General features: G+C 39.6%; 1 protein-coding gene across 1 annotated transcript; it reads left to right on the top strand.

Moving 5' to 3' along the window:
- Positions 1-204: 204 nt before the first annotated feature.
- FRRS1L (ferric chelate reductase 1 like) lies at positions 205-10,243 on the top strand. Its single transcript, XM_036379162.2, has 5 exons — positions 205-606; positions 2,325-2,409; positions 2,893-3,031; positions 6,382-6,628; positions 7,034-10,243. The coding sequence occupies exons 1-5, from the start codon at positions 396-398 to the stop codon at positions 7,204-7,206; spliced, it is 855 nt and encodes a 284-aa protein (XP_036235055.1). The 5' UTR covers positions 205-395; the 3' UTR covers positions 7,207-10,243.
- Positions 10,244-15,856: the final 5,613 nt, after the last annotated feature.

Genomic DNA, 15,856 nt, shown 5'->3' with positions numbered 1-15,856 from the left:
GCCGGCGGGGTTTCTGCTGGGTGGGGCGCGCTGTGGGGTGCGGGAAATCAGTGATCCAGGGAAGGCCACCACGCAACCTGTCAGCGGCGGTCTCTGCGGGAGGGCTCCGTGCTGCCCGGGCTGTGCCAGTGACCGCCCGCGCATCGCTCTCCCGGCGCATCCCGCTCCCGGCGCATCCCTCCCGCGCACGCCGCTCCCTCGCGCATCCCCGCGCACACGCCGCCCCGACACCTTTTCCCCCCAGCGCCCTCCCGGGCCGTCTCTTCGCCCACCGCCGCGGTCCCTCCGGCACCGCCCGTGCCCGGGGCTGGATCCCCCCGGCCGCCGCCCCCGCTCCCCCGCGGAGCCGCGCTCGGGCGCCGCCGCCGCCGCCTCCCCGCCCCGCCGCCGCCGCCATGGCGGAGCGGAGCCGCGGCGCTCGGCGGCGGCTGCTGCTGCTGCTGCTGCTGCTCCTGGCCGGCTCCGCCGCCAGCCCGGCGGAGGAGAGCGGCGGGCGGCGGGAGGCGGGCGGCGGGGAGCACGGCGAGGAGGCGGCGCGGCACCACGACTCCTCGTACGGCACCTTCGCCAGCGAGTTCTACGACCTGCGCTACCTCTCCGAGGAGGGTGCGGCGGCGGCCAGGCCGGGCGGCGGGGCCGGGCGGGGCGGGGAGCGGCGGGCGAGGGGCCCCGGGCCGGGAGGGAGCGCCGGGCCGGGGCGGGCGGGCGCGGGGGCGGCGGGCGGGAGGCGGTGGCAGCGCTGTTCAGCACGAAGGCCAGCGCCCGCCGCCATCTTCCGCCGGCCCGGCCGCCTCAGCCGGCGCTGCCGCTCGGGGCCGGGGCCGCAGGGTGCCCTGCCCCGCGCTCCGCAGAGCCGCCGCCTCGCTCCGCGGGCATCCCGGACATGGCATCCCCGGGCACGGGCATCCCGGACATGGCATCCCCGGTCACGGGCATCCTCGGGCACGGGCATCCCCCCGGGCGGGAGCTCAGGCCGGGGGGCCGTCGTCCTCCCCTCAGAGCGGGGCCAGCCGGCGGCCCCTCGCCTTCCCCTCTTGCAAAGCTTTCCGGGCTGGTAGCGTAAAAAGGAGTCCTGGGGTGTGAGGGCTTCGAAAGGACGTGTGATGCCCTAGAGTGTCAAGAAGCAGCGTGGTCGTGCGTTTTTGGTGTGGGGTTTTTTTTTGAATTTACAAATGGTGGAATGTTAAATCACCACTTTTGCAGCTAGGCTGCATAGAAAACCATTTGTTCAATGGATTTGAAAATAAGTAAGGAGTGAGAAAATTGCATGTCCTGTGACCTGTGTTTCAGTAATGCACCGCTACACGCTGGTGTGAAATTCTGCAAACTTATTAATGCAGGGTAATTTACCTGCCCTTGATACAGTTAGTGTAACTGTGATTTGCAGCTTGCAGCATACTTTCTCCATTACCATTGTCAGAAATCTAGGGAAGTAAACCAGGGCTCCTGAATGCCCTAAGTTGTGTAGGTCAAAATTTGTGTGCTGGTGCTGTAACTAACTGCAGTGTTCATTTCCCACTCAATGAAGCACTTTTCCTACTCAATGAAGCGTTTTCAGAGGACTTTCTAGTTCCACAGATAGCACTTTGGTTTTTAAATGGATAAGTAAAAGAACATCCTATTAAAATATCTGTGCTTATGCAACAGACACCAGCTCCCACAAGCCAAGGCTGAATAGGTCTGTTAGTAAACTTTCTCACTTTTTTTTTGGTACTATAATCCAGAAGAAGGGATCACTTGGAATCATAACTCTCACTGTCTGGCTCTTCTGGGTCTGCCATCACAAGTGATTGAAGGCCATAACTTCAGGCAATTCCCTGCCCTGATACTCTCTTACCTTTTACTGCAATGTGTGTTTTATTTTACTTCATAAAGAAGGATGTATTACAAAGTCTTTTCAGTATCAATTCCTACAGCTCTGCAGCTGGTGCCCTGCCTGCATTTATACCTAATGCTGTCATTTATGGCTAAGGACTCAGTTCCCTTACGGATTTCCTGAGGGAACTATGAGTGCACAAGGAGAGAGTGCACTGCAATAGTCCATGATCCTGTTGCCTTACATTTAACTTTTTCTCTCCAGCATTCTTCTCTCTCCTTGATGAATGTAGGAAACCTTAGAAAAGTTTTGTTTTCAGTTATTTATGTTACTTTGTTACTTGGATCCAGGACCATCTGAGCAGTGGGTTTTGTACATGACAAAGTAGTCACTCATCTGAATACTTCAGTTATCAGCAAAGTAAATGCTACTGGAAGACTTTCTCTTTAATATTATTGATTTTTAGTCCTTGTGTTTTATTTAGTAATGGTTTATTCTGATTATACAGGTTACCCTTTCCCTACTGCTCCTCCTGTGGACCCATTCGCAAAAATCAGAGTGGATGACTGTGGAAAAACCAAGGGATGCTTCAGGTCAGTCTGAGATAAGAGTCTAGATACCTTTATGTTTACAGATGCTGACTGATGATATTGGAGACTCTGATTGGTGTTTCATAGTAATTTTAATAAATGTTTGTTATTTAAGACCATAGTGCTATGGTATGGTCTTATTTGAGGACATATATTATTTGAGGACATTAGTTTATATAAGAATACATGTCATAGTTATGGACCTACAGGTCTTTCTTGTATTTTCATGAAGCACTAAAAAAAACAGAGCAAGGAAGGTCAACAGAGTAAAATTTTGTGTTATTGTTTGCTGTAGTGTTTGAATGCTATACACTAAAAGAGTAATACTGGCAAAAAATTAATGCTACTTTATGTCCAGCAGAATAAATGCTTTACTGCCATTACACCAAAATACATTCTTTTAGTTTTTTCTTTCAAAACCTTAAATTAAGTTCCATAGCAGGAAATTTCAAGGAAAATAGTATGTATATTTCCAATTCCATTTAGGTATGGTAAGCCTGGATGCAATGCAGAGACTTGTGACTACTTTCTAAGTTACCGCAGAATTGGAGCTGATGTTGAATTTGAGTTGAGTGCTGACACAGATGGCTGGGTGGCAGTGGGATTTTCCTCAGACAAGAAAATGGTAAGATATGTACAGCTTTTCATGTTGGCAATATACATACACTTTCACATGCTGTGATATAAGTGGTTTATGTACATTTATATATTTGATCGGTGAGAAACAGAGCACATAAGGTAAAACCGCCTTGCTGAAAACAAAGCACCATTCAGTAGCCCCCCTGGGAGCACTGCCTCACAGAAAACTGCTTCATCCTTCCTAACATCTCCTTTCCCTTCTTCTCTGAGAACTACAACAGTATTTCAGTTCAGCTCTGAATGTTTGAATGTCACTAGCTTTTTGCCTTTTCATTAGAAAAGCCCTCAGGGATTTGCCAATTCACATGGAAATGTCCTGTTGTGCTTTATGTCAGTGTAATTTGGGCTAAAGACACATCATAAACTGAATAGCAAATAATTTTATTCTTGAGAAAATCAGCTGACTTTCAGCAGTATAAATTTTTATTTCACTTTTGTTTAACTTGGGAAATTTTTTGGTTTTTTTCATACCCATATGTTGTTCCAGAGAAGCCACAAATGTGTGAGAAAATGACTCCTGCTAATTTAAACATTTATACTCAAGAAGGCAGTATTGTTAAAATTTCTTCTCTCTCCTCTGGATTGTTATTGGGTTCTGTTTTATGCTGATTCCTGTACTTACTTTTTAATTTAAAAGCTCCACGTTTCATTGAATTTCAGTGAGCAAAACAGAAGCATGTAATGTGTGGACTTTAAAAAATGCGAGCAATAGATGACTTTTGCAAAGATGTTTTGTCTGTGATCCTTGGTAAAATGTTTAGGATTAAAATGCAGTTTATAATATTGGTGTTCATGTACAGAAACTCTCCTAAGTTTATAGAACAATACTGGACCTATGTCCTAAATCACAAGTCAAAGAAAGGACTGTTTCTTGTGGTGTTGAAAGTAGCAGTCTGAAAAAATACAGGACTAGATGTCCTGGGATAGGACCCCTCCACAAAAAATGAATTGGAAGACTTGCACTGACTTAACAGCAGTTTTATGAAGTCCCATCGTCCCAGATTGCTCTCTTCAATTCACTCTTGTTTACACTTTTTGGGCCTGAAGCTGCAACAATGTCCTTGGTTCTTGGCTGGAAAAGGGTTGTTTTGTTTAACTAAGCTGTGAAGAGAATTTGCTAACACTTTATATGAAATGCAAAGTTATATACTGATGCAGTACAGAATCTGAAAAATGTGAAAGCTAAAACTTAAGGCATCATTTGACCGAAAATAGGAAATAGAAAGAAAATGTGAGGACAAGTGCTTCTCAGTCATTACTACATATGTTTTAATATGACACTGTAAATAAACACAAGACAGTAGAAGGTTTTTGTGTCATAAAGAACAGTTCATGTCACAAGAAACAGTTTGTGGCTTTGATGTAAAGAACAGCTTTATAGCCACATTTTGAGAAGAGTTTAGAAGCTTGCCAATGCAGGTACTCAACAGGGTTTTCAAAGCAGCTCAGCACCTCTAAGTATTTGTCCCCAAACTATCAGATTGTGTTTCCAGTTTGTACCTCTGAGGTACCTGCAGTGGACCCCAGGGTCCCACTGCACTCCTCTCATCAGCCACTTGGAAAGCAGGCACAGCAAGCAGCAGGTTAAGTCTGAGCTTCTGGTAAAAAGAATAAAAGAATTGTAAAGTAAAAGGTTTTGCTTCCAAATTTGCTCCACATATCATATAATGCCCATAAGTCAGCTGGGCTAAACCAGCTAGCCTCTCTCTTCCTGTCTGGCTCTCCTGCTGACTTCATCTTTTTCATAACTTCCAGGATGTTTTGGTGTCCTGGGATGCACAGGCTTTGATGATAAAATGGCTCTGGGTCAAAACAGCTTAGCTCTGAGAAATGGGCTGTGCTTTGGAGGCCCTGATCAAAATGGTGTGGCCTGGATAGTTTCAGAAATTAAGGAAAAAAAAAACCTATTTCGTGTCCTCAATAGATTTTTTTAAAGTCTTATGACCTATTTCTTTGTCTCAAATAACATTATGCTTTTCCACTTTCAGGCTTTTGTGCCTCAGCAAGATTTCAAAATGTCATTCTGTTAACTGAGATTCAAAATGCCTTTTTATTTCCTCTTTAGTTTTCTTCCTTCAGTGTAAAAACACCTTTATTTTTGCCTCTTTGTACTTAAGGATGAGGGATTTGTGCTTAGATATATAGAAGTTAAACTTGGGAAATAAGTTATGGAGAGCAGTGGTAGTCTCAAGACAGAGGCTGGAAAGGTTTGCAGCAGCACCAAGGTGCAGAAACTGTTCAAGCATATGGTTTACCTAGTTGTCTCCTCTTTCCACCCACTTCTTGCATATCTTTTACAAATGCACATTGCAATATTCCCATAGTTCTGAAATGCACCCTTTCCCTCTCTTTTCCCTGTAATAAAGAACTAAGGGATGATCACAGTAGCAAGCATCATGTCTTTCATCAGTATGACATATCAGAAAGATATGGGAGGAGTAGGGCCTGTGTTTAATACAGCACTGATAGCTGTGGCACTCATCCAGCTTGGATAGTGCTCTGATGGCTCTTGGTGCTAAGGCTTCTATGAGGTAGTACTCCTGAAGTTCCTGCTCATCCCAGGAACTTTGTCAGTCACCTTGAGTAACTACTCCAGCAACTGCTTTAGTATTTCCATGAATCACCTCTACAAATAAGTGGCTCCTTCTCCCTTCTGTCTCTTGGTTCTTTGGTGGCTGCTTATGCTAAGTGAAGAAGCATATATTGATTACTTTTTTTCTTTGTATCTTGTGGTATACTGTATTCTGTTATTACAACATTTCTTATAAGAAAAAAGAGATATGAGAAATGATGTTCCCTAAGTGAACATGAGAAGAGATAAGAAAACACTTACTGTAATCAATGCTATTATTTTCTCATATGTAGTAGGTTTGTTTCCTCTGTCTCACTAAAGTTTATTGGTTTTATGTCCATGATTTGATGCAGTGGATTTTGTACACATCAGGGATTCAAGACTGCAACACTTTATGAAGCAGTATGCCAGAACTTCACAAATAACAAAAGAAAGCAGCCTTCCATGGATCAATTAATTATGTGATGTCAGAGTGATATCATATTCTACAAATATATGTTAAGTAAAATAACTCCTAGAAAGATCCAAAAGAGAATTCACAGGTAGTAACAGTATGTAGTTATTGCTACCCACTTAACGTGCTTTTCAATCTTACTGAAGACACCTGATTAGGGATACTAATATTTGTGTATATGTAACTTGGAAAGAAGGAAAGAGCATCGCAGGTCTTGATTAGCTTTGAATAATTAAAATTATATACATAAATGAGGAAGTTTTTAATGACCCTTTTGTTTTCCATCTTCGATTTTTTTTTAACCTTGTAGGGAGGCGATGATGTCATGGCTTGTGTTCATGATGATAACGGAAGAGTCCGAATACAGCACTTCTATAATGTTGGTCAGTGGGCTAAAGAAATCCAGAGAAATCCTGCTAGAGATGAGGAGGGGGTTTTTGAAAACAACCGTGTAACGTGTCGATTCAAGCGTCCTGTCTATGTTCCCCGAGAAGAAACCATCGTGGATTTGCACTTGAGTTGGTATTACCTGTTTGCTTGGGGCCCAGCAATCCAGGGTGAGTTGATCTCACCAACTGAGTTGAAGTGCCAAAATTGATGAATGTCTTTCAATTACATGATTCTTACTAGACACACCCTCTCCCCACCTTTTTTTTTTTTTTAAGAACTAAAATTCTGGCAGCATGAGTCTTAAAAAAGAAAGACAGGACATGTCTTGTTTTCCTGGCTATATATCTACTATCCCCATTTCTTAAAGCTGAATTTAGAAGAATTTCATAACTAGAAGTTCTTAATTCATTTGAAAGATGTTTGTTGTTTACTTGAATTTCATTTGTACTCCCTGACAGTGTAATATTGCAGGCTTCCATAGGTTTGAAAATTACCTGCCTGCCTGTTTCCTCAGCAGAGTTATAGAAAAAATTGCATCTGACGTTATTTCTTTCTGCTCTTACCTGCTAAAGGTTCTATAACTCGTCATGATATCGACTCTCCACCCGTGTCAGAGCGTGTTGTCAGCATTTACAAGTACGAAGATATTTTCATGCCTTCGGCTGCCTATCAGACCTTCTCCTCTCCATTCTGCTTGCTCCTCATTGTTGCACTGACCTTCTATTTATTGATGGGAACCCCATGACCAATGGGAAATAGCAAGAATTTGGCAGTGGAAGTTTCTCAGGATGGACGGCTATATGGATGGACAATGCATTTTTCTTTTGGAATTTATATCACATCACCATCCTCATCTAGCTGCTTTTGAACATAGTTAGCTTCTCAGAAGAGTGAAATAACCATCTCCCTTGAGTGGCAGAGTGGTGACAAATCATTTAAGAAAATCAGTGAACACATTGGAGAGTATTTTCAGTGTTGTGATTACTTGCTTAAGGAAAATGAGACTTTTGTAAGATCAATGTGTGTATGTGTGTGTTTGTGTGTTTGGGAGGGGTGCCTGTATGTGTGTTCAGATGAATTTAGTGATGGACATCTTATCAAATAACAAAATTGCCTTCCAAATTGCTACAAAAAAGCAAATTTGGGAAAACACTGCAATGCTGTTTGGTACTTCTAGAGCAGAGAGCACAACTCCAAGTGCAGTTCCTAATCTTAAGACCTGGAAACCAACACAGCAGTATAAAAACTGCCCTTCAGTAGTGCATAGTTCTCTCAATTTTTATTTTTTTTTTATATTTATCAAAGTGTACTTGCTGTAGTACTTTCCAAAACTAAACTTGCATATTCAAGCATTAGCATGATTTTTTTTTCAACAGAAATAGGTGATGAATGTCTTTATTGTGTTTCAATAGCCTCTTTGAAAGAAATGCCTACTTCTTTTAAAAGTGAGATATAAAGTAATTTAAACAAGGGGAAGGGAGAATACAGCAATATAAATTCTCCATACATAGGAAAACCAGGTGTAAAACATGCAGAATATAAAAGTTCCCAACAAGCCATAGGATGTCCTCCTAACAGATTAAATCAACGTTTCTCTTTTTATTAAAAAAAAGCAATTTTGCTGGCATGTAAATATATTTTTAAGTAATTGTGCAGTAGTATGAAGTAATCTCTTTTTCTGTGTTGTATGCCACCAAATCCTGTTCATGTTAAGGGTGACTGTAGGCACCTGGTGTAATCTTACAAAGAAATATAAATGAGATTACTTGTAAGGAAAGACAGGGATTAATAAGAGCAGCAGTATCTTTCGTTCATCAAACCACTGCTAAAATATAGGTATTGTGGAAAAAGATGAACTAAAAAGGAAATACATTAGCTGTTTTTATCACCAAGAAATAGTACAAGAGGAATGCTAAAAATTACAGAAATGAAAAGTGTCAAAATGTGTGCCACAGACTATAATAAAAACTTGGAGTGAAGAATTTCTGTTCTTTACCTAAAAGGAACTGTAAGACACGTTTACATATAGCAGTCAAATGTGCTTGGTAAGGTTACTCATTCACTTTCCAACTTACGCTAAAATTCTACTTAAGTAGAATTAAAGTCTAACTAGTGCCAAAGTTTTATCTAATGTGATACACTTGAGGACTCTGTAACATAGAATCTGGTAAAGTATATGTAATGCAACTCCTTTCTATTTTCATTGCTGCATGGAGTATAAAATGATTAATTAGCTTGGTTGGGTTTGCATCATTATTCACAGATTGAGGTCTGTAGACCTAAGTTTTCTTAGGCTCAGAATTCTTCTAACTTATATTTAAGGTATATGAATTAGATTGAAGATGAACTTACATTCATAACAAACACTTTCTCCCTATTTCAAAAGATTGACTAATATTTTATATTTTCATTGATGTCTTTAAGGATTTGTTCACTTAAAATTACTGGACTAGAGTTCAGGGAAAAGAAATTCAGAAGTGAACTTCTAAAGTGCATAGAGTAGCTTTATTTAGTATAAATTACTTCTCTCAGGTTGGTTAACTTACTCATCATCTGATCAAGTAGAGACCACCTAATAAGGTCTGCTTTGGCCCACAACAGCTGTGTAATTTAGCCTTAAGATTGGCTGGAGCAGATAAGCAAAAGCCTGGATAATGAGCTTTACATTCAGCAAAGAGGTGAAGTGAAGAAATCATTAGGGTAAATTCTTTCTCTCAGGCAGCTGAGATATTGCAGTTCTTTCTCAGAGCCTGAGGGTTGCTTGGTTTTTACTGTTTCAGCTGTTTACTTGATTACCCACTAAAGGGCTAATTTATTAATTTAAAGGTACTGAACTTGGATAGAAACCCAGTTTGGCTTCTCTTTTCTTCTTTAATAGAGCTCTGGATTTAGGATAGCCTGGTTGGACCTGAGCACACAGGTATGTTATAGATGACAATAATAATACCAAGGTAAAATTGTGTGACAGCTATCAATCTGCTTTGTACATATATGGAGTCAGATGTGTTTAAAGTTCAGGATTTGAAGCAAGAGCAAAGTATTTTACATTATTTTTTATTCCTTTTTCAAATTACTTGTCAGTGTGCTGTGTTTTTGTCATCATATTTTTCTCTTGCTGAAGTACTAGCAGAAATCTGCACTTCTAAAAAATCTTTCATCTAGGCTTCACAGTACTTAATTAGCCTAATAAAGTGTTTCTAATCAAAAGGGTGGAAATAAAAGGCCACAGGAAGCAGCAAAACAATCTATTATCTGGCATTTAAATGGATGGTTGAGTTGAGCACTGAGTTTATCTAAGAGTTCCTCCTCACAGTGGGAAATCAAGACTGTGGAGTTCAAGTTGACAAACAATGGAGACGTGAGTATCTAGAAGTTTGTAGTCAGGATGAAATCTGAGGAGAGAAAGGTTATAAGGAAAATGTGGTATGTAAGCTTGTATGATATTTGGTAAGTCTTAACATTTGAGTGGGCATAGTAACTTGTCATGGAGACTATTTTGGTTTTCACATGTTGTCTTCTTTTTCTTTTTAATATTGAAAAGCAGGATTTATCCCTGTTATACAAAATTACTATAAAGTAACAGACTTCAAAGTAATTTTTAATTGATTATGGTATTTCAAAAATGTTTTGTTTTATTATTTTTTCTAATTGACTGGTACAAACACAAACTAGAAAAAAAGGTGTGCTTTGGAAAAGGAGGTAGATATTTCCCTCTCCAAATAATTTTTTGTTTCTTTAGTGTGATTACTACCAAACAACTATTAAAGAACACATTTCTACAATGCTTTAATTTTAAGAATTTCTTGCTGCAGAGTGACTTCATACAGAGGCATTGAGTTTAGAGAGGGCATATTTAGAGTATGGTGTTGTTTGGAAATTTGACTGTGGCTACTAATTAGAAAGATTTTCTTTTTGCTTTTTTTTTTTTTTTTCATTGCTGGTATCAAATAACTGGTTTTTTTTCAGGTATAGGTGAAATGCTAATTGATTTCCCCCTCAAAAAAAAAAGCACCTAACTGATTTGGTAATGTAATTGGATAATGGGTGGTTGTGTCTTCTGTTATTACAAGGGAAGTATTCTGTTTTTGAAAGAGAACGTATTGATGAGAAAAGTTTGAACTCCCTCTGTGGCCTTCTTTGTCTTGGCGGGTTTTGCACTACTTGGATAGTAAGAAAATAAACTCTTGCAGCCTCCCTAATCTGAAGAAACCCCTAGTCTGGCTTAAATGATGTTAAAGCTGTGTTTGGTACTGACTTTCCTAATCTTCAGCACAGGGATTAGAGAATGACTGGAGTGTGGTGTACAGCAGCATGGCACCACAAGTGGTCTTGAAGCTCACTTGGGGCACCATATCCTGAAAAACGAGCCCTGCAGCTGCCTCTATGTCCTAAGTAGCTAAGAAGTTATTTCTTAGTTACTGCTATAACTAACATAGCTGCTATAAGTTCAAGGGAAGACAGAGACCCTCTTTTTTTTTTTTTTTTTTTTTTTTTTTTTTTTTTGTCTTCATACTTTCTCATCCCTCCAACACATGAGAGATTTACAAAAAAAGAAAATTATTCCTGTTTTAGAGGGTAGACCCTCTGTCTGGCCTTTCATGTCTTTTCTTGGTCTGTTGGAAGTTTGCAAAGGTCTGGAGTACCCTCCAGTACTCCAGAGGCAGAATTAAAGTTTACATGCAAATTATGTAACTTTAATAGCATTTAAATGGCATTTTGTTACTCCATGGTTTCATTAGTTTGGCACAATAATTCCCCCTCTTCCCCCCACCCCCTTCTTGTTTTAACACCTCCAAATAATTTCCCCAAATTAAAGTATTTTGTAATAGGCATAACAAGAACAAAATATGTATTTCAGAGGATTACATAAGGTCTAATACCAGTTATTTTCAGAAGTAGCTATTATGTTAGTGTTTTATACAAAAGATGACTTTGCATAGAGCATTAGATTTATAATAGAATCAGAAATACTTTTAAATATTACAGTGTTTCAGTGCTCCATGGAGCTGTGGATGTGCATGGCTTACAAGAATTGATATGATCCTTTTCAACCCCATGTAATGAAACTGGTAAAGCATTTTGCTTGAATGCTGCACAGTGAGGCATTGGTGACTCCAGACAGTTTGGAACAGAAGAATGGAGAGACGGGTAGTAAGGACAAATAACAAGGCAGGGCTAATGGTTTTGGCATAATTTCTGGTTTTGTATAAAGTTACATGCAGCAGTGCCCATCTGGCAGTCTTTATCTAAGTAGTATTTGATGTAGGGTTAGGAAGGAATAGAGTCTGACTTGAAAGAGATTTTGGCTGTCAGACAGGTCCCAGCTGTTTAAGGGCTGATGATCAGGTCAGACCATGCCGCAAGATGTCCTCTGCTGTCAGGCTCCAAGTTTAGAGCTGGAGGCTTGATCTGGCCTTCAGAGGTACAAAAACCCAATGAGACCCCAGAGGCAACAGCAGCAGTCAGCTGCAGCAGGGAGTGAGTACCTGCTCAGTTTGTAGAATGACCAGTGAGCAGGTACACCCTGCTGGCTGCAGTCTGTGTATCAAAAGATGGGGGACTCTAAATCTTAACAGCTTTGTACATTAGCGCCTCTAATTAAAATTTTATTATCAGTATTTCTGTAGCAGTCTCTTTGGGCAGCTCTCCCTCAACTTGCCCAGGATAGACTCAGATCTAAAAGGAAGATTTTAAAGAAAATGTCAAGTCCTTGTGTACAAAAATTAATAAAAAAAGAAAATAATTTTTTAACCATATTCCAGCTTTTTACATATTTTTTTTCTTATCTAGTTATTTATATGCAGTTTGTATGTCAAGGTATCTGATTTTTGCAAATACATAGTAAGATCTAGGTAAGCCTTCCTTTTCTAAACATTTTTTATAAATATGAAGTAATTCCTTCAGTAACTTTTTTTTTTCTACTTTCACAGTAGGCTTGATAGAATTATATATGCTTAAACATGGTTACTTAACTTACCTAATTTGGGCTCAGATAGTGAGGCAAAAGCAGTGCAATTTTGAAATGTCAGAGAGGATGTGTGCAGCTTATGGAGTTGATAGGTGTGAAAATGCAGACTTAAAAGACATTACTTGCTTTGAAAATCTGTGTTACAACTTGGCAATAGCAATGAATCTGATGTTAAGAAGGGGAGAGAATTTTTTCCCTTGGATTATTGAGTATTTTGATTAGAACTCATAGACTATCTCAGGTTGGAAGGGATCCATATGGATCTTAGAGCCTAACAAACACTCCTCACAGGACTGCCTAAAACTAACCCATATGACTCAGAGCATCATCCAGATACTCCCTGAACTTCCCTGTAGAGCCTGTTCCAGTGACTGGGCACCCTCTAGGACAAGAATCTTTTCCTAAGCTCCCATCTGAACTTCCCCTGACATGGTTCCATAGCCATTCACAACTGTTGCTTTTGCCCTCTTTCTGTGTTTCTTAGCTAAGTAGGAATGTTCTTCCAAACCAGTGTGGGGTTGGAATTAGTGCAGGACTTCACATCCTGTATCTTAGAACAGCTGCTGCTCCACATAGGCTCGATCTGATCTGCAATTAAAGGCTAATTAGGAATATCCTTACAAGATGAACTTTCATGTGGCATTCTTAAGACATTTTCTGTAAAGGTGTTTTACTCTTTATAGACTTCATAGAACATTATAAAATTACCAGTACTTTTCTTAGCTGCTTCTAAATGATTCTTAAATTCATATTTGCATTTTTGAAGAAGTAATTGGATTTTTCAGAAGTGCTGAGCAGCTGCAAATCTGTTATGGCTCCAATGCTTACTCAGGGAAGCAAGCATTTTATGGTAACTCGTGATTTAGCTTCATATCTCTCTTAGTTTTGACGTCATTCAGTTTAATTTCCTATGGTGGTATTGGTAGAAGACTAAATAAATGAAAAAAATCACTTAGATTTTGTGCCAAGGAATAAAAATATTCCTGCTGATTTTTCACAACAGTCATCTGTAAGATTTAGATAATGAAAAGTATTCTTAACAGAATTAATATTTAGGCAATGTGATTTAGCTGAAGGTATTTGTGTGTGCATGTAAAGTCTGAGAATTATACAAGATAGTCTAAAAAAAAAAAGGCTAAATTCTCCTTTGGAGACAAGACAAAACACAGAACCTTACATATTCCCTGACTCCTAGCTGATTTTGGGGAGACAGAATGATTGAGGAAGAAAATGTATAAGCCTGAGATATTACGTGAGTGCTGGTTATGTTTGCAGTTCTTATACACACACCTTCTTTCTTCAATACAAAAATTAGCCTCAGTCTTAGATGTATTACAGTGTTATTTTCACTTTTTTTTGCATACAACCTGAAACAAGAATAAGTTCGATAAGTCAAAAGAATGTTGTCATATAGAGTATTAGGGTAATAAGAAAGGAAGCACAGATGCCACAGTTAAACCTAGGAGGAAAAAAATCTTGGTATTTAACTCCAGAATATGGCATCTGCTTCTGAAATACTTGACTTCTCACGTAGAAAGCAATGGGTTCTTTTTCAGTTTTTTACCTTTGGTGATATGAAACAAATGATAAATAATGAAATATAAAAAACTACCACAATAGAATTTTTAAAGCTGGAATTATCATTCAAGTCTTGACAAAGAGATTCAAAGATTAAATTTCAGACCTATTAACTCATTAGATAAATGAAATAGTGGGACCCTGACATTTGTGTGTGATGTTCCCAGCCTTTATTTAGGCAGATATATTTTATTAGCATGTTGAGTTCTGTTTAGGTTATAACTGATGCCTGATATATCTTGGTATTTCTGACTTATATATCCTGAGGTCTGGTTTGCTTTAACCTCTTTGCAAATAAGCTGGCTGTCATAACTGTGTTAACTCTTGCCACTTGTTTCTTATTACATGAACTGTAATGGTTGAACCTGAAATGCCATCTCTACTTTTTGAATTTATTAAGGTCTTTGTCAAGACTAAAATACAGATAAAACATAAAAATAAGAAACTTGTAACTATAGTGTTAAGTGGTGTTCTGCATTCTCCATGCCAGGCTTCATTCTGTATGCCAACACCCAGCAGCCATGTGAAGTCAATGAGCATTTGGTTGGATAGGAGTGCAGAATGGAGGTTTTATAGTCCAGAAGAATTTGCCAAACTTCTTTGTGCTCTAGTCTTTTCAGCAGAAATAACACTGAGTGAATAGATAATGAAGTTACAGTGACCTATGGGACTACTTTACAATCGTGCATGCCCTAAAGTATTGCTTTGTAACATCTGTTTTATACTAAATGTTGGTGTTCAAGTGAGCCTTGTTAGCTATTTGACAGTGACAGACAATGATATTTATAAAACTGTTGCAATAAATGCCTTTTTAGTCTAAGAAAATGTGTGTATGGCATTTATAAAGGGGAAAAAAAGTCTCCATGAGGTTAAAGAACCCTCTGCGCTGCCTATGTTAATAATTCCTTCCCATGTCATGGTCTTGAATTTGTTAGCCGAATTCCATTTAAGTCAGTGAGGCTGGTCATTAGCAAATTAACAGATGTGAGAAGACTGCCTTTTTTTTTTTCCACTATGAGAATCACAATGAAGCTGTAAGTAAATGTGATCATTTCTATTTCAACACAGTATTAATCACACTGTCAACTGCTATAAGTATGTAGAATTTAGAGGTTCCTGTGCTGACCTCTGTGCTGTTTTTTTTGTTACTATTTGATACAAATATGATCAAGTTGCAATATTACAAATTGGATATTCTTTATCTACTGTCATCACTGCCCTGTTCCTCCGCCAGAATAGCTTCTGAAGCAGCCAGAACAGGCTTTTGTAAAAAGAAGAAAATGAAAGTATAATAGAAACTGACAACAAAGAGGAGGAAGTGCCATGATACTTAGCAAGCAAACTAGCTGTATTAGTCTCTCAAACAGGGATGCTTCAATTTCTGAGATGGTTAAGGTTTCAGCAGGTATTTCAGCTCCTTACTCCTCCTTGCTGTTGGACTGGGAAGAAAAGTTGGCTCAGAGCAACAAGAAATGTATTGCTTTTACACTGTGTGGTCTGCTTGATGTGTTTGTAGTATTATTGCAAGCCTGTAGCTGCAGGCTGCAAGAAAGGATGGATCTTGTGTGTGTCAGCTACTTGTGCACTGTCCAAGGCATCATGATCAGTAGAGGCATTACATTTACCAAATCTATTTAAATTATATTCTGTTTGTCTTGCATTACGTGACAGCTGATGGACTGGTGAGGAATTCGTCACAAAACCTGATGGATCCCAAACATTCCTCTGTTACTCAGATCTCTGTATATCCAGCTCGTGTTCTGTGCACACAGTTATCATGTGGGATAACCATGAAAGATAGTGCTCCGGATTTTGTCCATCCACAGGTCCTACTGCTGCTGTTTTGTAT

The sequence above is a fragment of the Molothrus ater genome, chromosome 1 (genome assembly GCF_012460135.2).
Source record: "Molothrus ater isolate BHLD 08-10-18 breed brown headed cowbird chromosome 1, BPBGC_Mater_1.1, whole genome shotgun sequence".
NCBI classification, from domain to species: domain Eukaryota; kingdom Metazoa; phylum Chordata; class Aves; order Passeriformes; family Icteridae; genus Molothrus; species Molothrus ater.
The sequence above is the reverse complement of the archived record's forward strand: the minus strand, read 5'-3'. Positions and strand labels throughout refer to the sequence as shown.

What these genes read in the sequence shown, in the direction of transcription:
- FRRS1L (XM_036379162.2), top strand. Translation starts at nt 396, where the DNA reads ATGGCGGAGCGGAGCCGCGGCGCTCGGCGGCGGCTGCTGCTGCTGCTG. An exon ending in AAAACCAAGGGATGCTTCAG is followed by an intron (nt 2,410 to 2,892) that starts GTCAGTCTGAGA and finishes AATTCCATTTAG; the next exon opens with GTATGGTAAGCCTGGATGCA. An exon ending in TTGGGGCCCAGCAATCCAGG is followed by an intron (nt 6,629 to 7,033) that starts GTGAGTTGATCT and finishes TACCTGCTAAAG; the next exon opens with GTTCTATAACTCGTCATGAT.